This window comes from Carcharodon carcharias (assembly GCF_017639515.1).
Source record: "Carcharodon carcharias isolate sCarCar2 chromosome 36 unlocalized genomic scaffold, sCarCar2.pri SUPER_36_unloc_1, whole genome shotgun sequence".
Taxonomy (NCBI): Eukaryota; Metazoa; Chordata; class Chondrichthyes; order Lamniformes; family Lamnidae; genus Carcharodon; species Carcharodon carcharias.
The window spans coordinates 3,166,216-3,189,483 of record NW_024470726.1 but is presented as its reverse complement, the minus strand read 5'-3'; the positions used below and the strand labels follow the sequence as shown (position 1 = coordinate 3,189,483).

The 23,268-nt window shown below is 57.2% G+C and overlaps 2 protein-coding genes across 8 annotated transcripts; one reads left to right on the top strand and one right to left on the bottom strand.

The window, feature by feature from the left end:
* Window positions 1-253: 253 nt before the first annotated feature.
* On the bottom strand, window positions 254-18,397 carry them4 (thioesterase superfamily member 4). 7 transcript variants are annotated; one of them, XM_041181625.1, is made up of 8 exons: window positions 16,138-16,589; window positions 13,474-13,502; window positions 11,492-11,652; window positions 9,541-9,685; window positions 7,162-7,309; window positions 6,460-6,570; window positions 6,224-6,348; window positions 254-532 (listed from the first exon to the last, which is right to left on the bottom strand). In XM_041181625.1, exons 3-8 carry the CDS (start codon window positions 11,603-11,605, stop codon window positions 486-488), a joined length of 690 nt encoding a protein of 229 aa, XP_041037559.1. In that variant the 5' UTR covers window positions 11,606-11,652; window positions 13,474-13,502; window positions 16,138-16,589; the 3' UTR covers window positions 254-485. The 7 variants fall into 7 exon arrangements, with proteins under 7 accessions (XP_041037559.1, XP_041037558.1, XP_041037557.1 ...); XM_041181624.1 differs by lacking the exons at window positions 13,474-13,502; window positions 16,138-16,589 and adding an exon at window positions 18,225-18,397; XM_041181623.1 differs by lacking the exon at window positions 13,474-13,502.
* Window positions 18,398-19,610: 1,213 nt separating this feature from the next.
* On the top strand, window positions 19,611-20,491 carry LOC121274322 (ubiquitin carboxyl-terminal hydrolase MINDY-1-like). Its single transcript, XM_041181564.1, has one exon. The coding sequence runs from the start codon at window positions 19,979-19,981 to the stop codon at window positions 20,489-20,491; it is 513 nt and encodes a 170-aa protein (XP_041037498.1). The 5' UTR covers window positions 19,611-19,978.
* Window positions 20,492-23,268: the final 2,777 nt, after the last annotated feature.

Here is a 23,268-nt window from a genome sequence, read left to right as displayed (position 1 = left end):
GCCCCCAGCTCCTCCCCCAATCGCCCTGCAAATTTCAAGTATTTATCCGATTTTCCCCCCCCTTTTTGAAAGTTCCTATTGAATCTGCTTCCACCGCCCTTTCAGGCAGCGCCTTCCAGATCACAACAACTCGCTGTGTAAATAAAAACAAACTCTCCTCATCTGCCCCTCTGGTTCTTTCCCCGATTCTCTTCAATCTGTGTCCCCCCTCTGGTTACCGACCCTCCCGCCCAGTGGAAACAGTTTCTCCTCATTTACTCTGTCCAAACCCCCCCTTCCTGATTCCGAACGCCTCGATTCAATCTCCCCCTTAACCTTCTCCGCTCTGAGGAGAACAATCCCAGCTCCTCCCAGTCTCTCCCACACGGACTGAAGTCCCTCAAACCCAGAAAGGTGAATCCTCCCCACAAGCAGCAAATGTTTCCCTCCTGCTCCAGAGGTCTTCAGGTGAGGGAGGCTTCACCCATCTTCAAGGGAGAGGCTCCTCATTTCCCATTCGCTGGGCCTGAACCAAGGCATTTGATGAACAGCACTGGGTGTAAATAAAAAACAAGATTAAAATCGGAGCAACTTCCAATTCCACGGGGAGGGTGGGGGGTGAAGTTTTTAGTGACAGGCTGAATCTACATAGCGCCTCTAATGGAGTAAAACATCCCAAGGCCATTCACAACAGTGTTATCAGACGGAATCTGACCCCGAGCCGCGTGAGGAGATATTAGGGATGGGGTGACCCAAAGCTCAGTCAGAGAGGCCGGTTTTAAGGAGCGTCTTAAAGGAGGAGAGAGAGGGGCGGAGAGGTTGAGGGAGGGAATTCCAGAGCTCAGGGCCCCCCCAGGCAGCTGAAGGCACGGCCGCCAATGGTGGAGCGATGGGAATCGGGGGGATGGGCAAGAGGCCGGAAGTGGAGGGGCACAGAGATCTCGGAGGGGTGTAGGGGATGGAGGAGGTTACAGAGATAGGGAGGGGTGTAGGGGCTGGAGGAGGTTACAGAGATAGGGAGGGGTTTAGGGGCTGGAGGAGGTTACAGAGATAGGGAGGGGTGTAGGGGCTGGAGGAGGTTACAGAGATAGGGAGGGGTGTAGGGGCTGGAGGAGGTTAGAGATGGGGGGGGTGTAGGGGCTGGAGGAGGTTACAGAGATAGGGAGGGGTGTAGGGGCTGGAGGAGGTTACAGAGATAGGGAGGGGTGTAGGGGCTGGAGGAGGTTACAGAGATAGGGAGGGGTGTAGGGTCTGGAGGAGGTTACAGAGATAGGGAGGGGTGTAGGGGCTGGAGGAGGTTACAGAGATAGGGAGGGGTGTAGGGGCTGGAGGAGGTTACAGAGATAGGGAGGGGTGTAGGGGCTGGAGGAGGTTCCAGAGATAGGGAGGGGTGTAGGGGCTGGAGGAGGTTACAGAGGTAGGGAGGGTATAGGGAGTGGAGGAGGTTACAGAGATAGGGAGGGTGTAGGGAGTGGAGGAGGTTACAGAGATAGGGAGGGGTGTAGGGAGTGGAGGTGGTTACAGAGATAGGGAGGGTGTAGGGAGTGGAGGAGGTTACAGAGATAGGGAGGGGTTTAGGGAGTGGAGGAGGTTACAGAGATAGGGAGGGGTGTAGGGGCTGGAGGAGGTTACAGAGATAGGGAGGGGTGTAGGGGCTGGAGGAGGTTACAGAGATAGGGAGGGGTGTAGGGAGTGGAGGAGGTTACAGAGATAGGGAGGGGTGTAGGGAGTGGAGGAGGTTACAGAGATAGGGAGGGTGTAGGGAGTGGAGGAGGTTACAGAGATAGGGAGGGGTGTAGGGAGTGGAGGAGGTTACAGAGATAGGGAGGGGTGTAGGGAGTGGAGGAGGTTACAGAGATAGGGAGGGGTGTAGGGAGTGGAGGAGGTTACAGAGATAGGGAGGGGTGTAGGGAGTGGAGAAGGTTACAGAGATAGGGAGGGGTGTAGGGAGTGGAGGAGGTTACAGAGATAGGGAGGGTGTAGGGAGTGGAGGAGGTTACAGAGATAGGGAGGGGTGTAGGGAGTGGAGGAGGTTACAGAGATAGGGAGGGGTGTAGGGAGTGGAGGAGGTTACAGAGATAGGGAGGGGTGTAGGGAGTGGAGGAGGTTACAGAGATAGGGAGCGTTGTAGGGAGTGGAGGAGGTTACAGAGATAGGGAGGGGTGTAGGGAGTGGAGGAGGTTACAGAGATAGGGAGGGTGTAGGGAGTGGAGGAGGTTACAGAGATAGGGAGGGTGTAGGGAGTGGAGGAGGTTACAGAGATAGGGAGGGGTGTAGGGAGTGGAGGAGGTTACAGAGATAGGGAGTGGAGGAGGTTACAGAGATAGGGAGGGTGTAGGGAGTGGAGGAGGTTACAGAGATAGGGAGGGTGTAGGGAGTGGAGGAGGTTACAGAGATAGGGAGGGTGTAGGGAGTGGAGGAGGTTACAGAGATAGGGAGGGGTGTACGGGCTGGAGGAGGTTACAGAGATAGGGAGGGTGTAGGGAGTGGAGGAGGTTACAGAGATAGGGAGGGTGTAGGGAGTGGAGGAGGTTACAGAGATAGGGAGGGTGTAGGGAGTGGAGGAGGTTACAGAGATAGGGAGGGTGTAGGGAGTGGAGGAGGTTACAGAGATAGGGAGTGGGCTGAGGATCACGGAAGGATGTGAAAAAGTGGGAGAGGATTTTGAAATCTAGCTCTTCCTGGCAGGGTGACCAACTCTTGGAGAATTAATTAATTAAGGGACACTGGAGGTGCTGGCGATCCTGGAAGGATTTGGAAGGGAATACCAACCCAGGCCAAGTAGAACGTTCCCCTGATACCCACTGTTGACCCCCAAGCACAAACGAGGGCACTTTGGTGCCTGTGCTTCTGCACATAGAAAGCCTGACCGACATCGATGAATTCTGCACCAAAACATGGGGGCAGCGGAGTTTTGGGTGAGCTGAAGTTTACAGAGGGGAGATTGTGGGAAAGCAGCCAGGAACATGTTGGAACCGCCGAGTCTGGCGGTAACCAAGGCGTGGACGAGGGTTTCGGCAGTGGATGAGCTGAGACAGGTGTAAAGTCATCTGCATTACGGAGATAGGTGGTGTCATAAGGGTGTGCTTTATGCCAAATAATGATTTTTTTTATCCAGCGGCCGGAAACCTGAATTGAACTTTTAAAAACAGACCTTTTAATAACACAGACTAAAGTGTCTTAAAGTCATAGCCCAAGATGGCTAACCCAAAATTGCGTTACTATACACTATCCAATTACTATACATCACTATTCAATTCACTAGAGTGGAGTCAAAACCCATCAAAGGCACTGATTCAGGGGAGTGTGGAGGGGGAAGATGTCTCCATTAGTAGGAGAGACTAGGACCCAAGGGCACAGCCACAGAGTAAAGGGAAGACCTTTTAGAACAGAGATGAGGAGAAACTTCTTTAGCCAGAGAGTGGTGAATCTATGGAATTCATTGCCACAGAAGGCTGTGGAGGCCAGGTCATTGGGTGTATTTAAGACCGAGATAGATAGGTTCTTGATTGGTAAGGGGATCAAAGGTTACGGGGAGAAGGCGGGAGAATGGGGTTGAGAAACTTATCAGCCATGATTGAATGGCGGAGCAGACTCGATGGGCCGAATGGCCTAATTTCTGCTCCTATGTCTTATGGTTTTATGGACTCACATCTTGAAGGTGTCTATAAGAATCACCTGAGGTATTCAACTGTTGGAGATGGGCCATTAAGACTAATCATTTGGACAACGGGACCTTGGTTAAGATACCTTCCACACAGGAGTTAACCGAGTCACTTTTGGAATACACAGACACAGTTTTTATTTTTGAATCTTCGGGCAGTTCCAGTGGGGAAGATCACAGGACGAGCCAGCCCTTTGCATGTTTTCAGCACAGTTATTCTCAGCAGAACTGAGGTCAAGCTGAGGGAGAAGACCAAAGTGGGGTCTATCCTGCCTCCCTCTCTCTCTCCAGCCTCCCTGGTAAAGCTATGAACACTGTTTACTGGCAGACTGAGATCTTCTAAGCGAATCCAACCCAAAGAACAACCAACGCAATTGTCCACATCTTTAAATTGGGGGCAATGAGACTGTCAAATTCACCATGAAGCCAGGTGATCGCCAAGCTACAGAGTGGACACAATTTCACTTTTCCCAGAAAACTAATTTGGCCAACCTATCTTTCCCTGCTCTGTAATCCATGTGTGTGCACGAGTGTTTGTGTATGCACGAGTGTGCATGTGTGTGTGCGAGTGTGTGAGTGAGAGTGTGTGTGTGAATGTGCAAGTGTGTTCGAGTGTGTGTGTGTGTATGCGAGAGTGTGTGAGCGCGAGTATGTGTGTGCGCGTATGTATGTGTGTGCACAAGTGAGTGAAAGACAGTGAGTGTGTGTGTGTGTGTACGTGTATGAATGTGTGTGCGTACGAGTGTGTGTGTGAATGTGCGAGTGTTCAAGTGGATGTGTGAGCGTGTGTGATTGGGTGTGTGAATGTGTGTGTATGTGAGCGTGTGTGCGCGTACGAATGTGTGAGTGAAAGAGTGTGTGTGTGAATGTGCGAGTGTGTTCGAGTGTGTGTGCGTGCAAGTGTGTGTGTGTATGTGATTGTGTGTGTGAGCGCGTGTGTGCGTGTGAGTGTGTGTGAATGTGTGCGTGTGTGTGTGTTAACTGCGACTGTGTGTGTGTGAAGGTCGGTGCATGTTTCCTTGTTTTACTTTGATTGGTTGAAGTTAACAAAGTTAACCCTTTCTGTGTTAAACTCAAGCAAGTCTGTGCTCTCAGTCCTTTCCTGATCACAGGCAGTGCACTAACTGAATTGACAGGCCTCTCCTTTGTAATGAACAAAGCCTGTTGCAGGCGAACAAGGACAGCTCAAAAGGGACCCATTTCAGCAGCTGCTCGCCTGGCCTTAGTGACAGTACAGACGTGTATGGGAGGCTCCAGACTCTATGGGGTGGGGGGGGGGGTGCTGGAATCAGGGGCTCTCTCCTTATTCAGAACGCCCAAATCCTCACAGTCTGCCATAACCAGCCAGCTCCCAGTCTGCTTTGCTCCATTCCACTCAGGGTACCCGAGGGGGGAGGCACTCTGCCTGGATTCACACTGAGTCCCCCATTGGCAGTCGAGACACAGGGAGCAGAAACTGCTCACATTCCTACGGACATACGAGTCAGGAGCAGATGCGGGTACTTGGCCCCTCGTGCCTGTTTCTTGTTTACCCATTTACCGCATGTGGGTGTCGCCGGCTGGGCCCAGCATTTATTACCCATCCCTAATTGCCCCCTTGAGAAGGTGGTGGGTGAGCCGCCTTCTTGAGCTGCTGCAGTCCCTGTGGTGTCGGTACACCCACCGTGCTGTTAGGGAGGGAGTTCCAGGATTTGGACCCAGCGACAGTGAAGGAACGGCCGATATATTTCCAAGCGGCCGATATATTTCCAAGTCAGGATGGTGAGTGGCTCGGAGGGGAACTTGCAGGTGGTGGTGTTCCCCATGTGTCTGCTGCCCTTGTCCTTCTAGATGGTAGAGGTCGTGGGTTTGGAAGGTGCTGTCTAAGGAGCCTTGGTGAGTTGCTGCAGTGCATCTTGTAGATGGTACACACACTGCTGCTACTGTGCATCGGTGGTGGAGGGAGTGAATGTTTGTGGTTGGGGTGCCGATCAAGCGGGGCTGCTTTGTCCTGGATGGTGTCGAGCTTCTTGAGTGTTGTGGGAGCTGCACTCATCCAGGCAAGTGGGGAGTATTCCATCACACTCCTGACTTGTGCCTTGTAGATGGTGGACAGGCTTTGGGGAGTCAGGAGGTGAGTTACTCACCACAGGATTCCCAGCCTCTGACCAGCTCTTGTAGCCACAGTATTTATATGACTGGGTCCAGTTCAATTTCTGCTCCACCGCTCAGTAAGATCGCCGCTGACCTGATTGTGGCCTGAACCCCACATTCCTGCCTAACCCCCCCGATAACCTTTCACCCCCCACCCCACCCCCACCTCGCTTATCCAGAATCTATCTCACTCAGCCTAAAAAATATTCAAAGCCTTGGCTTCCACCACCCTTCGAGGAAGAGAGTTCCAAAGGCTCACAAGAGAAAAAAAATCTCTCCTCAAGTCTGTCTTAAATGGGGGCGACCCCCTTATTTTTTTAAACAGTGACCCTCTCCCCCCCGCCTCATTCTAGATTCTCCCACAAGGGGAAACACCCTCCACATCCACCCCGTCAAGACCCCTTATAGGTTTCAATCAGAGAGCGCGACCAGTCTGAGTCTGCTTACTGCTGCCGTCCACATGAACCTTGGGGCTGATGCCGCTGGTGATGAGACAGGACATGAATATCTTTCTGTCGACTACCCTCTCGATGCGAGCTTCGATCAGGACTGTAGACCCTAAAGGCACAGGGCTGGACAGACAGACAGAGTGAGGCGGGCCCATCATTATTACCCCACTCGTTATGCCACTCCCCCTATATTGCCCCCACTCCACCCCCTGCAGGACAGTCACCGCAGCTTACCTCTGGAAGTTGACATTGACGTTGGCTGTAAGGACAGGGCCCATGGTAGCGTATGCACATGTCCCCGCTACCCCATCAAGCAGGGTGAAGATGGCACCACCATGGGTGTGGCTGGGGAGACAGAGAGAACCAGAGAATAAGCCTCGTCCGCCTCACGGTTCCCCCCCCCTCCCACAGTCCCCGGGGGCCGGTGGGGGGATGGAGGGAGGGGGATGATACCAGGCACGGCCACATCCGACCACCCACCGGCCCAACCCTGCTCCCCCGGGGCCCCGTATCTCTCCCCCCCAGCCCCCACCCCCACCAGCACATCTCACCGGGATTGTGGGATTACCGCACTGTCGGAGGGTCAGTACTGAGGGAGTGCTGCACTGTCGGAGGGTCAGTACTGAGGGAGCGCTGCACTGTCGGAGGTTCGTTACTGAGGGAGTGTCGCACTGTCGGAGGGTCAGTACTGAGGGAGTGCTGCACTGTTGGAGGGCCAGTACTGAGAGAGCACCGCACTTTCAGAGGGTCGGTACTGAGTGAGTGCCACACTGTTGAAGGTGCCGTCTTCTAGGTGAGACACCAACGTGGGAAATTCAATCCTGCAGGGTTTAAATCTCAGGGCAGGGAGGTAGGTTTGGAAAAGGTAGAGGGATTTGCTTCAGATGGATCCAGCAATACGCTGGTCAAAGCCCTCACACCCCATCCGATACTCACCAGGGGGGTCCCTCCAATAATGGTCCAGGCTGGAATATACACAGAATCCTTCTCTCCGACGCGTTCAGGAACATGGCGTACTCAAAGCAGGATCCCTCCACATCTGTATTCCTGGTGAACAATCGATTGGGGCTCTCTGGATCTCGATCTGGAATAGTTACAAAACAACCTGCCTTTATATAGAGCCCTTCACAACCTCCAGAAGATGTTTGGAGCCAGGAGGAGACAGGTTAGAGAAATATGCTAGGGTCGACATAGAGAAGATGTTTCCACTTGTTGGGGGAGAGACCAGAACTAGGGGGGTGCCATCAATATAAGACAGTCACTGATAAATCCAATGGGGAATTCAGGAGAAACGTCTTTACCCAGAGAGTGGGGAGAATGTGGGACTCGCTCCCACAGAGAGCGGGGAGAATGTGTGACTCGCTCCCACGGGGAGTGGGGAGAATGAGGGACTCATTCCTGCGGGGAGAATGTGGGACTCGTTCCCATGGGGAGCGGGGAGAATGTGGGACTCGCTCCCGTGGGGAGTGGGGAGAATGTGGGACTCCCTCCCGTGAGGAGAATGTGAGACTCGCTCCCATGGGGAGGGGAGAATGTGGGACTCGCTCCCACGGGGAGTGGGGAGAATGTGGGACTCACTCCCACGGGGAGTGGGGAGAATGCGGGACTCACTCCCGCGAGGAGAATGTGAGACTCGCTCCCACGGGGAGTGGGGAGAATGTGGGACTCGCTCCCATGGGGAGTGGTCGAGGTGAATCGCAGAGATGGATTGAAGCCGGGGGGGGAGCTGGATAAACCCATGGGAGAGAAAGGAATAGAAGGATATGGGGATTGGAGAGATGGGGGGGGGGGCGTGGGAGGAAGCTCGTGTAGGGCAGAAACACCAGCATGGAGGAGAAGGGCTGAATGGCCTGTTTCTATTAACTGTTGTTATAGGTGAGAGCCATGGCTCAGTGGGCACCTCTCTCATCTCTTAAGTCAGAAGGTCCCAGGTTCGAATCCCGACTCGAGAGACCCAAGCCCTATAACAGGGGAATACTCTCAGTGCCAGCGCTGAGGGAGCGCTGCACTGTTGGAGGGTCAGTACTGAGGGAGCGCTGCACTGTTGGAGGGTCAGTACTGAGGGAGCGCTGCACTGTTGGAGGGTCAGTACTGAGGGAGCGCTGCACTGTCGGAGGGTCAGTGCTGAGGGAGCGCTGCACTGTCGGAGGGTCAGTACTGAGGGAGCGCCGCACTGTCGGAGGGTCAGTACTGAGAGAGCACCGCACTGTGGGAGGGTCAGTACTGAGGGAGCACCGCACTGTTGGAGGGTCAGTACTGAGGGAGTGCCGCACTGTCGGAGGGTCAGTACTGAGGGAGTGCTGCACTGTCGGAGGGTCAGTACTGAGGGAGTGCTGCACTGTTGGAGGGTCAGTACTGAGAGAGTGCTGCACTGTTGGAGGGTCAGTACTGAGGGAGTGCCGCACTGTCGGAGAGTCAGTACTGAGGGAGTGCCGCACTGTCGGTGGGTCAGTACTGAGGGAGTGCCGCACTGTCGGAGGGTCAGTACTGAGGGAGCGCCACACTGTCGGAGGGTCAGTACTGAGGGAGCACTGCACTGTCGGAGGGTCAGTACTGAGTGAGTGCCATACTGTCGGAGGGTCAGTACTGAGGGAGTGCCGCACTGTCGGAGAGTCAGTACTGAGGGAGCGCCACACTGTCGGAGGGTCAGTACTGAGGGAGTGCCGCACTGTCGGAGGGTCAGTACTGAGGGAGTGCCGCACTGTCAGAGGGTCAGTACTGAGGGAGCGCCACACTGTCGGAGGGTCAGTACTGAGGGAGCACTGCACTGTCGGAGGGTCAGTACTGAGTGAGTGCCATACTGTCGGAGAGTCAGTACCGAGGGAGCGCCGCGCTGTCGGAGGGTCAGTACTGAGGGAGCACCGCACTGTCGGAGAGTCAGTACTGAGGGAGCGCTGCACTGTCGGAGGGTCAGTACTGAGGGAGTGCCGCACTGTCGGAGGGTCAGTATTGAGGGAGTGCCGCACTGTCGGAGGGTCAGTACTGAGGGAGCGCTGCACTGTCAGAGGGTCAGTACCGAGGGAGCGCCGCGCTGTCGGAGGGTCAGTACTGAGGGAGCACCGCACTGTCGGAGAGTCAGTACTGAGGGAGCGCTGCACTGTCGGAGGGTCAGTACTGAGGGAGCGCCGCACTGTCGGAGGGTCAGTACTGAGGGAGTGCCACATTGTCGGAGGGTCAGTACTGAGGGAGCACCGCACTGTCGGAGAGTCAGTACTGAGGGAGCGCTGCACTGTCGGAGGGTCAGTACTGAGGGAGTGCCACATTGTCGGAGGGTCAGTACTGAGGGAGCGCTGACACCGGAGCGGCGTTGCTTACCCTGCCTGAGGGCCCGGTTGTAGGAGGGGAGCCTCTTCCAGGAGCCGTCCTCGGTCCATGCCATGTACCGGCGGTACAGCGCCATCATGTCCGGGTTCCAGCTGGCATTCGGAATGCCATAGTCCTTGAACCTGTCACTGGGCACCTGCCAAACGGAAACCCAACTCCGTGAGGAAACTTTCCATCTCTCAGGACTCCTGGTCGGAATGGGTCAGATTCTGTGGGAGGGGGCCGATTCGACAGGGCGGGTGCTGAGAGCATGTTTCCCCCTCATTCGTGGGGGCGGGGGTGGAGGGAGGGGAGCACAGTTCAAGAGGAAGGGGGTCTCCATTAAGGTTGGAGGTGAGGAGGAAAAGAGCATGGTCGGTCTGTGAAATCCTCTCCCCTCCCCCCACAGAGAGCGAGGTGGAGGCCGGGTCTCTGATGCCCGAGGCTGAGTCAGACAGATTTTTGATCGATGAGGGGGCTGAGGGTGATGGTGGGAGAAATTGGAGTTAGGGCTACATTCGGATCAGCCACGATCTTATGGAGTGGGTCAGTACTGAGGGAGTGCTGCACCATCGGAGTGTCAGTACTGAGGGAGCGCCGCACTGTCGGAGGGTCAGTACTGAGGGAGTGCTGCACCATCGGAGTGTCAGTACTGAGGGAGTGCCGCACTGTCGGAGGGTCAGTACTGAGGGAGCGCCGCACTGTCGGAAGTGAAATAATAGACTGAGGCCCCCGTCTGCCACCTGGGGTGGATGTAAAATATCCCACAGCCGCTAGGCTCGATGGGCTGAATAGCCTACTCCCACTCCTGATTCTGATGAAACATCTCTGGACCCAGACCTTGGGAAAGGTCACCCACCCCACAACATGACAGTCTGTCCTGCCGACAACATCCTGCATTTATATAGCACCTTGTGAGCTGTAATACATCCCAGGGCCAGTGGGGCTTTAATATTTGGCCCAGAGCCACGTAGGAATATGGAGGTGTGTAGGGGCTGGAGGAGGTTACAGAGATAGGCCGCGGTGTAGGGGCTGGAGGAGGTTACAGAGATAGGGAGGGTGTAGGGGCTGGAGGAGGTTACAGAGATAGGGAGGGGTGTTGGGGTTGGAGGAGGTTACAGTGAGGGAGGGGGTGCAGGGGCTGGAGGAGGTTACAGAGATAGGGAGGGGTGTAGGAACTGGAGGAGGTTACAGAGATAGGGAAAGGTGTAGGGGCTGGAGGAGGTTACAGAGATAGGGAGGGGTGTAGGGGCTGGAGGAGGTTACAGAGATAGGGAGGGGTGTAGGGGCTGGGGGAGGTTACAGAAATAGGGAGGGGTGTTGGGGTTGGAGGCGGTTACAGAGATATGGAGGGGCTGGAGGAGGTTACAGAGATAGGGAGGGGGTGTAGGGACTGGAGGAGGTTACAGAGATAGGGAGGGGTGTAGGAGCTGGAGGAGGTTACAGAGATAGGGAGGAGTGTAGAGGCTGGAGGAGGTTACAGAGATATGGAGGGGCTGGAGGAGGTTACAGAGATAGGGAGGGGTGTAGGGGCTGGAGGAGGTTACGGAGATAGGGAGGGGTGTAGGGGCTGGAGGAGGTTACAGAGATAGGGAGGGGTGTAGGGGCTGGAGGAGGTTACACAGACAGGGAGGGGTGTAGGGGCTGGAGGAGGTTACAGAGATAGGGAGGAGTGTAGGGGCTGGAGGAGGTTACAGAGATAGGGAGGGGTGTAGGGGCTGGAGGAGGTTACAGAGATAGGGAGGGGTGTAGGGGCTGGAGGAGGTTACAGAGATAGGGAGGGCTGGAGGAGGTTACAGAGATAGGGAGGGTTGGAGGAGGTTACAGAGATAGGGAGGGCTGGAGGAGGTTACAGAGATAGGGAGGGCTGGAGGAGGTTACAGAGATAGGGAGGGCTGGAGGAGGTTACAGAGATAGGGAGGGCTGGAGGAGGTTACACTGTACTTGTTGCTGGGAGACTCACATGGTGATTCCGGACCAGGGTCAGCATGGTGGTTGTGACTCCATCCCTCACTGTCCAATCAGAGCAGAACACCGCAGATCGGCACAGCCTGTTGAGGATCCCAAGCCGCATCATAACCTCTGACCTTTGTCTAACTCCCTCCTTGGCACAGACTTGAACCACTGACAACCAGAACAAGAACTTGCATTTGTATAGCGCCTTCAACAAAATTAAGCATCCTAAGGTGCTTGACAGGAGTATTATCTACAGAATCTGATCCCGAGCTGCGTGAGGAGATATTAGGGATGGGGTGACCCAAATCTCGGTCAGAGAGGCTGGTTTTAAGGAGTGTCTTAAAGGAGGAGAGGGAGACACGGAGAGGTTTAGGGAGGGAATTCCAGAGCTCAGGGCCCCCCACCCAGGCAGCTGAAGGCACGGCCGCCAATGGTGGAGCGATGGGAATCAGGGGATGGGCAAGAGTCTGGAATTGGAGGAGATCAGAGAGCGCGGAGGGGTGTGGGGTGCTGGAGGTGGTTACAGAGATAGGGAGGGATGTAGGGGCTGGAGGAGGGTACAGAGATAGGGAGGGGTGTAGGGTCTGTAGGAGGTTACAGAGATAGGGAGGGGTGTAAGGGCTGGAGGAGGTTACAGAGATAAGGAGAAGTGTAGAGGCTGGAGGAGGTTACAGAGATAGGGAGGGGTGTTGGGGCTGGAGGAGGTTGCAGAGAAAAGGAGGGGTGTAGGGTCTGGAGGAGGTTACAGAGATAGAGAGGGGTGTAGGGTCTGGAGGAGGTTACAGAGATAGGGAGGGGTGTAGGGGCTGGAGGAGGTTACAGAGATAGGGAGGGGTGTAGGGGCTGGGGGAGGTTACAGAGATAGGGAGGGGTGTAGGGGTTGGGGGAGGTTACAGAGATAGGGAGGGGTGTAGGGGCTGGAGGAGGTTACAGAGATAGGGGTGTTGGGGCTGGAGGAGGTTACAGAGATAGGAAGGGGTGTAGAGTCTGGAGAAGGTTACAGAGATAGGGAAGGGTGTAGGAGCTGGAGGAGGTTACAGAGATAGGGAGGGATGTTGGGGCTGGAGGAGGTTACAGAGATAGGGAGGGGTGTAGGGGCTGGAGGAGGTTACAGAGATAGGGGTGTAGGGGCTGGAGGAGGTTACAGAGATAGGGAGGGGTGTAGGGACTGGAGGAGGTTACAGAGAGAGGGAGGGGTGTAGGGGCTGGAGGTGGTTACAGAGATAGGGAGGGGTGTAGGGGCTGGAGGAGGTTACAGAGATAGGGAGGGGTTGGAAGGGCTGGAGGAGGTTACAGAGATAGGGAGGGGTGTAGGGGCTGGAGGAGGTTACAGAGATAGGGAGGGGTGTAGGGGCTGGAGGAGGTTACAGAGATAGGGAGGGGTTGTAGGGGCTGGAGGAGGTTACAGAGATAGGGAGGGGTTGTAGGGGCTGGAGGAGGTTACAGAGATAGGGATGGGTGTAGGGGCTGGAGGAGGTTACAGAGATAGGGAGGGGTGTAGGGGCTGGAGGAGGTTACAGAGATAGGGAGGGGTTGTAGGGGCTGGAGGAGGTTACAGAGACAGGGAGGGCACAAGCCCGCGGAGAGTTTTGAACCCCATGATGGATTTGGTGTGTAATCTTTCATGCTTGATCCTGGGAGTACACTCCATTGAATTATTTGAGTCTCCCCATGATCCCGCTGAAATTTATGAAATAATTTATTACCTTTCATCTAAAAGGTCAGAACAGGACCTCCTCCCTCACTGTGCCGAATTCCCTCACTCACCAAATTCCCAAGATCACACACCCGTCTCAAGCAGTAATGAGCCATTATGCTCGAGCATGTTAACATGGTGCACTTAGCCAGACCACCTGTATTTGTATGAGCCAAGACTCTCCCAATAAGAGTTAGCACCGCTGGTTAGACAACCCGGTTCTTACTAGTTACCTCATTAATTAACTGGAGCTGCTTGACAGAAATGTTAAACAAAAACAGAAACAGAAATACCTGGAAAAACTCAGCAGGTCTGGCAGCATCTGCGGAGAGGGACACAGTTAACGTTTCGAGTCCTCATGACCCTTCAACAGAACTAAGGAGAAATAGGAAGGGGTGAAATACAAGCTGGTTTAAGGGGGGGTGGGACAAGTAGAGCTGGATAGAGGGCCAGTGATAGGTGGAGATAACCAAAAGCTGTCACAGACAGAAGGACAAAGAGGTGTTGAAGGTGGTGATATTATCTAAGGAATGTGCTAATTAAGGGTAGAAAGCAGAACGAGCAAGGTACAGATAGTCCTAGTGCAGTTGGGGTGAAGGAATCGAAATAGGCTAAAAGGTAGAGATAAAACAATGGATGGAAATACATTTAAAAATAATTGAAATAGGTGGGAAAAGAAAAATCTACATAAATTATTGGAAAAAAAGGGGATCGGAAAGGGGGTGGGGATGGAGGAGAGAGTTCATGATCTAAAGTTGTTGAACTCAATATTCAGTCTGGAAGGCTGTAAAGTGCCTAGTTGGAAGATGAGGTTCTGTTCCTCCAGTTTGTGTTGAGCTTCACTGGAACAATGCAGCAGGCCAAGGACGGACGTGTGGGCATGAGAGCAGGGTGGAGTGTTAAAATGGCAAGCGACAGGGAGGTCTGGGTCGTGCTTGTGGACAGTCCGAAGGTGTTCTGCAAAGCGGTCACCCAGTCTGCGTTTGGTCTCTCCAATGTAGAGGAAACCGCATTGGGAGTGGCGAATGCAGTAGACTAAATTGAGGGAAGTGCAAGTGAAATGCTGCTTCACTTGAAAGGAGTGTTTGGACCCTTGGATGGTGAGGAGGGGGGAAGTAAAGGGGCAGGTGTTGCACCTTCTGCGGTTGCATGGGAAGGTGCCATGGGAGGGGGTTGAGGTGTAGGGGGTGATGGAGGAGTGGACCAGGGTGTCCCAGAGGGAACGATCCCTATGGAATGCCGCCAGGGGGGTGAAGGGAAGATGTGTTTGGTGGTGGCATCATGCTGGAGTTGGCAAAATGTAACTTTAACGGTAAATTGTCTCCATCTGTCTCTCTCTCTCTCTCTGTCTGCCTCTCTGTCCATCTCTCTATGTCACTCTCTCTCCATTGCATGTCCCCTCTGTCAGTATCTCTGTCGCTGTCTGTCTCTGAGTCTCTCTCGCCCTCCCTGCCGTTCGCTATCTCTTTCTCTCTGTCTCTCGCCACTCTGACTCTCTCTCTTTCCCTCCATCTCTCTCTGTCTCTCTCCATCTCTCTCTGCCTGTCTCTCCCTCATTCTCTCTGTCACTCTCTCTTCCATTGTTTTCTCTGTTTCTATCTCTCTCTCTCTTTCTGTCTCTGTGTCTCTTCTATCAGTCTTTCTCATTGTCTCTCTCTCCACCTATCCCTCTTTCCCTCAGTCTTTGTCTCACTGTCTCTTTTTCCATCTCTCTGTCTCTCACCCTTTCTCATTCTCTGTCTCATTCTATCTATTTTTGCCTCTCATTCTCTCTTTCTCCCTGTTTCTCTCTGTTTTGTTCTCTCTCTGTCCTTCTTCCTCCTTGTGCCTTTAACTCTCTCTGCCTCTGTTTTTCTTTCTTTCTCTGCCTCTGTTTTTCTTTCTCTCTCTCTGTCCCTCAATCACTCTCCTGCCTCTCTCTCCCTCAGTCTCCCTATCTCTCTCTCCCATTCTCTCTCTCTCTGCCACTCTCTCTCTCTCTGCCACTCTCTCTCTCATTCTACCTGTCTCTCTCTCTCTCTCTATGTCTCTCTATCTCCCTCTCTCTCCATCTCTGCCTCTCTCCCTGTCATTCTCCCTGTCCCTCTCTCTCCCCCCACCCCCTCTCTCTTTCGTTTCCTCTCTCTCTCCCTCTCTCTCTCTCTCTGCCATTCTGTTTCTCTTGCTCTCTCTCTCTCATTTCCCCTGACTCTCTCTCCCCTCTTGTTCTCTCTCTCCCTTTCTCTTTTTCCCTCTCTGCCATCTCTATCTCTCTCCCGCTCTCTCTCTGTCATTCTCCCTGTCTCTCTCCCTCCCCCTCTCTCTCCCTCCCCCTCTCTTTCCCCACTCTCTCTCCCTCCCTCTCTATCTCTCCCTCTCTATCTCTCCCTCTCTCTCTCTCATTCTACCTGTCTCTGTCTCTCTCCCTCTCTCTATCTCTCTCTCTATCTCCCTCTCTCTCCGTCTCTGCCACTCTGTCTCTCTCCCTCTCTCTCTGTCATTCTCCATCTCTCTCCCCCCCTCTCTCTCCCTCCCCCCTCTCTCTCCCTCTCCCTCTCAGCCAGTCTGTTTCTCTCCCTCTCCCTCTCACGTTCTCCTTCTCTCTGTCTCTCATTCTCCCTGTCTCTCTCTCTCCCTCCCTCTCTCTCTCTCCCCCTCTCTCTCTCTCTCTCTCTATCTCCCCTCTTGTTCTCTCTCTCCCTCTCTCTCTCTCTCCTCCACTCTCTCTCTCCCCTCTCGTTCTCTCCCTCTCTCTCTTCCTCTCTCCCTCTCTCTCTCTCTCCCCCCCTCTCTCTCTCTCCCCCTCTCTCTCTCTCTCCCCCACTCTCTCTCTCCCCTCTCGTTCTCTCCCTTTCCCTCTCTGCCATCTCTATCTCTCCCCCCACCCTCTCTCTCTCTCTTCTCTCTGTCTCACTCCTTCTGCCTCACAATGTGCGAAACACACACAATCCAAACCCCTGACCCAAACAAACTGACACCTTTTCCTTCGGGTCTACAGCCTGTTTCGGACAGACCCGGGAGCCGGGTTAAAGCAGGGCCTCCCGGAGAGGCTTGTGTAAGGAGAGGGAGTGCCGGTCCCGCGTTGAAGGCTGCCCAAGGGTCACGCGCGTGCCTCAAGGTCGTTGAATCTTTCAAATTCCAACGAGTGACTTTGGAATGTGCAGCAGACGGAGACGGTTCTGTGAGCTGTCGTCTACTCTGCAGGGGACCGGGCACCGAGCTCTCGAACAGCGGCTCCTGGCTGCCTGGGACAAATTCTCAGCTCCCAGTCGAAGCCGCTTGGTTTCCAGCCTTGACCCCGCCCCAGCGCTATTCAACTGGGTGTGGTAGTGCCCGCTGCTCAGGCATCTGCGTCACTCAGAGGGGGACACAGCAGCGGAGAGTTGGTGGGGGGGGGGGGGTTTCCGGCAGGGGTTTAGATGCCACAGGTTCACCCCCCTCCCACCCCCCCCCCCGACCCCTGACCCCGGTCTGACCTCTGGACTGAGCGCAGGCGCTGCTGGAAAGGCCGGAGCCGCCAAGGAGCGCACAGCAAGCTCCCACAAACAGCAAAGTGAGGACGGGCCGAATGGGCTGAGGCGGGTCACGCGGTAATTATTGGCCCCAGGACAACGGGGGAGAACTCACGGCCCCCCCCCCCCCGCCACCAGCCCCCACACTCCACCCCCCACCCATCCCCCACCCCCCCCCACACCCTCATACCCCCCCCACCCCACCCCCATCCCCCCCAACCCCTACCCCACCCCCAACCCCCCACCAGCCCTCCAGCCCCCACACTCCACCCCCCACCCATCCCCCCCCCACACCCTCATCCCCCCCCACACCCTCATCCCCCCATACCCCCCACCCCCCCCAACCCCCCACCACCCCCCACCACCAGCCCACACACTCCACCCCCCACCCATCCCCCCCCACACCCTCATCCCCCCCAACCCCCACCCCACCCCCAACCCCCCCACCAGCCCCCACACTCCACCCCCCACCCCCCCTCCATCCCCCCAACCCCCTCCACAGCCCCATACCCCCCCACCCCACCCCCAACCCCCCCACAGCCCCATACACCCCACCCCCATCCCCCCCACCCCCATCCCACCCACACCCCCTACAACCCCATCCCCCCCACCCCCTACAGTCCCATCCCCGCCACCCCCCCCCCACATCCCTCATCCCCCATACCCCCGCAACCCCCACCCCCATCCCTCCCAACCTCCCCCACAGCCCCATACCCCCCCACCCCACCCCCATAACCTCCCCCACAGCCCCATACCCCCCCACCCCACCCCCATAACCTCCCCCACAGCCCCATACCCCCCCACCCCACCCCCATCCCCCACAACCTCCCCCACAGCCCCATACCCCCCACCCCACCCCCATCCCCCACAACCTCCCCCACAGCCCCATACCCCCCACCCCACCCCCATCCCCCACAACCTCCCCCACAGCCCCATACCCCCCCACCCCACCCCCATCCCCCACAACCTCCCCCACAGCCCCATACCCCCCACCCCACCCCCATCCCCCACAACCTCCCCCACAGCCCCATACCCCCCCACCCCACCCCCATAACCTCCCCCACAGCCCCATACCCCCCCACCCCACCCCCATAACCTCCCCCACAGCCCCATACCCCCCCACCCCACCCCCATCCCCCACCTCCCCCACAGCCCCATACCCCCCCACCCCACCCCCATCCCCCACAACCTCCCCCACAGCCCCATACCCCCCCCACCCCACCCCCATAACCTCCCCCACAGCCCCATACCCCCCCACCCCCACCCCATCCCCCCCACCCCCATCCCACCCACACCCCCCCCCACCCCCTACAACCCCATCCCCCCAACCCCCCACATCCCTCCTACACCCTACCCATCTCCCCCAGCAACCCCCCACCTCCCTGCATCCCCCCACATTCTACCCCACCCCCCCCATCCCCCACCACCCCCACCCCCATCCCCCCCCCCCCTCCACAGTGCTGGTCTCTGTATTATAAAAACAATATTGAGACACTGGAGGAGGTGCGAATAAACCATTCAGATGGAGGATACAAGAACGAAGAGGTTATAACCATCAGGAGAGGCTGAACAGGCCGGGGGCTCTTCTCTCTAGAAAGGAGGAGGCCGAGGGGGTGACCTGATCGAGGTCTTTAAAATTCTGGAAAGGGGTTTCGATAGGGTCGACGTAGAGAAGATGTTTCCACTCGTGGGGAGGGAGAGACCACAACTAGAGGGGGGGGGGGGGTCATCAATATAAGACAGTCCCTGGTAAATCCGTAGGAGTGGTCGAGGTGAATCGCAGAGATGGATTGAAGTGGGGGGGGGGGAGGGGGGGAAGCTGGATAAACTCACGAGGGAGACAGGAATAGAAGGATATGGTGATGGGGGTGGGAGGAGCCTCGTGTGGGGCGGAAACACCAGCACGGAGCAGAGGGGCCGAATGGCCCGCTCTCCGTCCTGGGAATTCCAAATCATTTCATGGTTTGTGAGGCTGATTTGTTTCTCTCTCTCTCTCTCTCTCTCCCTCCCTCTCCCCAATTTTTATGGCTCTGGAATCGTTGAAGTGGCCAATGGGGCATTGAGCTGCAATGAGGTCCTCCAGACCGCCGGTGGGCGGTGGGGGCGCTAAGCGCTCCTCGGCGGGAGGGGGGGGGGGGGGGGACGAAGGGAGGAGCAGGAAGTGTTCTCTTGGCGCCAGCCGCACCCTCCTCGTCTTCCGGGGCGGGGGTTTTCATTTCCGGTTTGACGGCCGCTGTGCAAATTTATTCGGTTCTTTGATTTAAACGGGAACTGGGCGGGGGAAAGGCACAGGGTTTACCTCAGGATCCGCCATTCCCACCGAGTGTCCACCCACCTGGGGGGTCATTGGCCGATTTCAGACCAATTTCCCCCCCCCCCCCCCATCCCGTGTGTGAACTTTGGGGTGTATCAGGGCTCTCCTGACGTCAGCAGCTCCAAGTGGAGGGGGGAGGGGTCCATTGGGGAGGGATAAAGTGGGGGAGGGGAGGGGTTGGGTGTCAGGGGGTGGGGGTGGGGGAGGGGCGGGGTTGGGTGTCAAGCGGAAAGGATGGTTTGGGCCGGTAGGCTATATGCGAATGAAATACTTTGAGCCATAACTGGGCAAGAGGCGGAGGGAGACCCACATCCTTGGCACGTCCTCCTCCTCGTCTTCGTGGGGGAGGGAAGGGAGGGTTGGCGGATAAAAGCGCCCCCGACACGCCCGCTCACCGCCGCCAACGTTCTCGGTCGTAGACCCAGGCAGAGAAAAGAGCGGGACTTAAGCGTCTGGGAGGCGGAGCTGCGTTCGAACGGATTGTGGGGTGGGGTGGGGTGGGGTCTCGTCACTGGGATCGGGTCCGGTGGGGAGGGGAGGGGAGTGGGTTAAGCAAAGCCTAGAGATCGAAGGGAGGGAGGGAGGAAGGAAGTGTTGGGAGGGAGGGAGGTGGGCGGGGGGGGGGGGGAATGAGAGATGAGGAAGGGCAGATAAAGTGACAACGTTTGGGAGGGCAGCAGATCCCCCGGCGCCCCCCGTCTCGGAAATTAGCCCCGGCGAGGCTGAGCGGGGACTCGAATCGCCAGGTTAAAGGAGCCAAGAGGTTAAGGAGGAGCTAGCGGCTGGGAGACCGAACGCCAAACTTTGCCGGGCCGACCACCGATTTGGCGTCGCCGGCCAGGGAACTGAAGGGGGCGGGGGTGGAATCCCAAGTTGGCCAGTGGGTCGAGACAACCCCGAGGCCGACCCCAGGAGCGGGCTGGGGGAAGCGAGGGAATCGGCAGGCCTCCAAGACTTGGCCACGGCCCAAGAGGGCGAGGGGGGGCGTCTGTCATGGAGGAAGACCACATCCGACATGGGGGCAGCGTTGATGTGGAGGGGGGCGTGACCACCGCCTCCGGACAGCCAATCGGCGGGAAGCCAGACCCCGCGGCCGCCGGGCACCCCACGGGCGATGGGAAGGGGCCGGAGGGGGAGGCAGGGCGGCCCGAGAGCCCTCCGGCCTCCGCTACGAGCGAGGAGGGCGAGGGTCAGGGGTCGGGAGGCGGAGGCCCCGAGCCGCTGGCCTCGGCAGAGCCCGGGGCGGGCCTGGCCAGCGGAGGGGAGGGGGCGGCCGATTCGGACACCCCTCCTCCACCTTCGGGGTCACCATGCAGGCCGGAAGCCTCCCGGAGCGACCCGGCCAGCACCTTCTACCTGGTCAAGTGGATCAGTTGGAAAGGGGAGAAGACGCCATTGATAACCCAGAGCGAGAACGGGCCCTGTCCCCTCATCGCCATCGTCAACATCCTCCTCCTCCGATGGAAGGTAGGTGATGCTCCCCCCTCAGCTCCTGTCACACCCTGAGTGGGGAGGGAAGATTAACGCCGGCCCCTCCAGTCATCGGCCATCTTCAGCCTCCTTGTATTCCCGGCCCAACACTCGCGGTCCCAGTACTGAGGGAGTGCGGCACTGTCGGAGGGTCAGTACTGTGGGAGTGCGGCACTGTCGGAGGGTCAGTACTGTGGGAGTGCGGCACTGTCGGAGGGTCAGTACTGTGGGAGTGCGGCACTGTCGGAGGGTCAGTACTGTGGGAGTGCGGCACTGTCGGAGGGTCAGTACTGTGGGAGTGCGGCACTGTCGGAGGGTCAGTACTGTGGGAGTGCGGCACTGTCGGAGGGTCAGTACTGTGGGAGTGCGGCACTGTCGGAGGGTCAGTACTGTGGGAGTGCGGCACTGTCGGAGGGTCAGTACTGTGGGAGTGCGGCACTGTCGGAGGGTCAGTACTGTGGGAGTGCGGCACTGTCGGAGGGTCAGTACTGTGGGAGTGCGGCACTGTCGGAGGGTCAGTACTGTGGGAGTGCGGCACTGTCGGAGGGTCAGTACTGTGGGAGTGGCGGCACTGTCGGAGGGTCAGTACTGTGGGAGTGCGGCACTGTCGGAGGGTCAGTACTGTGGGAGTGCGGCACTGTCGGAGGGTCAGTACTGTGGGAGTGCGGCACTGTCGGAGGGTCAGTACTGTGGGAGTGCGGCACTGTCGGAGGGTCAGTACTGTGGGAGTGCGGCACTGTCGGAGGGTCAGTACTGTGGGAGTGCGGCACTGTCGAGGGTCAGTACTGTGGGAGTGCGGCACTGTCGGAGGGTCAGTACTGTGGGAGTGCGGCACTGTCGGAGGGTCAGTACTGTGGGAGTGCGGCACTGTCGGAGGGTCAGTACTGTGGGAGTGCGGCACTGTCGGAGGGTCAGTACTGTGGGAGTGCGGCACTGTCGGAGGGTCAGTACTGTGGGAGTGCGGCACTGTCGGAGGGTCAGTACTGTGGGAGTGCGGCACTGTCGGAGGGTCAGTACTGTGGGAGTGCGGCACTGTCGGAGGGTCAGTACTGTGGGAGTGCGGCACTGTCGGAGGGTCAGTACTGTGGGAGTGCGGCACTGTCGGAGGGTCAGTACTGAGGGAGTGGCACAGTGTCTGAGGTGCTGTCTTTCAGGATGAGAAGTTAAACCGAGCATGTAGAAGATCCCATGGCCCCTGTTGGAAGGGGGTGGGGGTCGGGAGTTCTCCCTCCGTGTGCTGGGGCCCAATACTTATCCCTCAACCAATTCCCGATGACCCGGGTTGTTTTCACATCGCTGTTTGTGGGATCTTGCTGTGCACAGATTGGCTGCCGCGTTTCCTGCATCACAACGGGGAGTGCGCATCGAGACAGTGTTCCGTTGGCAGTGGAACACTTTGCGGCCTGAGGCTGTGAAAGGCGCTAGATAAATGCAGGAGCTTTCGGGACCGTTGTTTGGCAGCCGGTGTGAGGCCCCGTACTCGGTGTAGGTGCCGAGGGCGGGTCACTCACGCACTCGGCTTGTTTCCCCTCGAGGCTGGGAGGTGAAGGGGTGATCGAATCGAGGGGTTTGAGATGAATGAAGGATTTGGTCGGCTCGATGGAGAGAAACTATTTCCTGGGGTGGGGGTGGCTTTGGTGGGGTGGAGGTGGGTGGGGGTGGTTTGAGGGTGGGCTGGGGCTTTATTCCTCTCCTGCCCACAGCCCTTTCTGTAAAGGGGCCAATTCCAAGTTGTATAACCAGGGGTTTGCTGCAGACGATGGTCATGTGACTGGTGCACAACATATTCACACTGATTTATAAAGTCTTATCCTGCTTTTCAAATCCATCTGTGCCCCATGTCCCCCCACCACCGACCCCGTCTCCTCCATCCCCTACACCCCTCCTGATCTCTGTAACCTCCTCCAGCCCCCTACACCCCTCCCTATCCCTGTAACCTGCTCCAGCCCCTACACCCCTCCCTATCTCTGTAACCTCCTCCAGCCCCTACACCCCTCCCTATCTCTGTTACCTCCTCCAGCCCTTACACCCCTCCCTATATCTGTAACCTCCTCCAGCCCCTACACCCCTCCCTATCTCTGTAACCGCCTCCAGCCCCTACACCCCTCCCTATCCCTGTAACCTCCTCCAGCCCCTACACCCCTCCCTATCTCTGTAACCTCCTCCAGCCCCTACACCCCTCCCTATCTCTGTAACCTCCTCCAGCCCCTGCACCCATCCCTATCCCTGTAACCTCCTCCAGCCCCTACACCCCTCCCTATCTCTGTAACCTCCTCCAGCGCCTACACCCCTCCCTATCTCTGTACCCTCCTCCAGCCCCTACACTCCTCCCTATCTCTGTAACCTCCTCCAGCCCCTGCACCCATCCCTATCCCTGTAACCTCCTCCAGCCCCTGCACCCATCCCTATCCCTGTAACCTCCTCCAGCCCCTACACCCCTCCCTATCTCTGTAACCTCCTCCAGCTCCTACACCCCTCCCTATCTCTGTAACCTCCTCCAGCCCCTACACTCCTCCCTATCTCTGTAACCTCCTCCAGCCCCTATGCCCCTACCTATCTCTGTAACCTCCTCCAGCCCCTACGCCCCTCCCTATCTCTGTAACCTCCTCCAGTCCCTACACCCCTCCCTATCTTTGTAACCCCCTCCAGCCCCTACACCCCCCTCCCTATCTCTGTAACCTCCTCCAGCCCCTACACCCCTCCCTATCTCTGTAACCTCCTCCAGCCCCTCCACACCTCCCTATCTCTGTAACCCCCTCTAGCCACACAACCCTCCGAGTTCTCTGCGCTCCTCCAATTCCGGCCTCTTGCCC

What these genes read in the sequence shown, in the direction of transcription:
- them4 (XM_041181624.1), bottom strand. Translation starts at nt 11,605, where the DNA reads ATGATGCGGCTTGGGATCCTCAACAGGCTGTGCCGATCTGCGGTGTTC. An exon ending in CCCTGGTCCGGAATCACCAT is followed by an intron (nt 9,686 to 11,491) that starts GTGAGTCTCCCA and finishes TCCGTTTGGCAG; the next exon opens with GTGCCCAGTGACAGGTTCAA. An exon ending in GGTTCATGTGGACGGCAGCA is followed by an intron (nt 533 to 6,223) that starts GTAAGCAGACTC and finishes ATTTACACCCAG; the next exon opens with TGCTGTTCATCAAATGCCTT.
- LOC121274322 (XM_041181564.1), top strand. Translation starts at nt 19,979, where the DNA reads ATGGAGGAAGACCACATCCGACATGGGGGCAGCGTTGATGTGGAGGGG.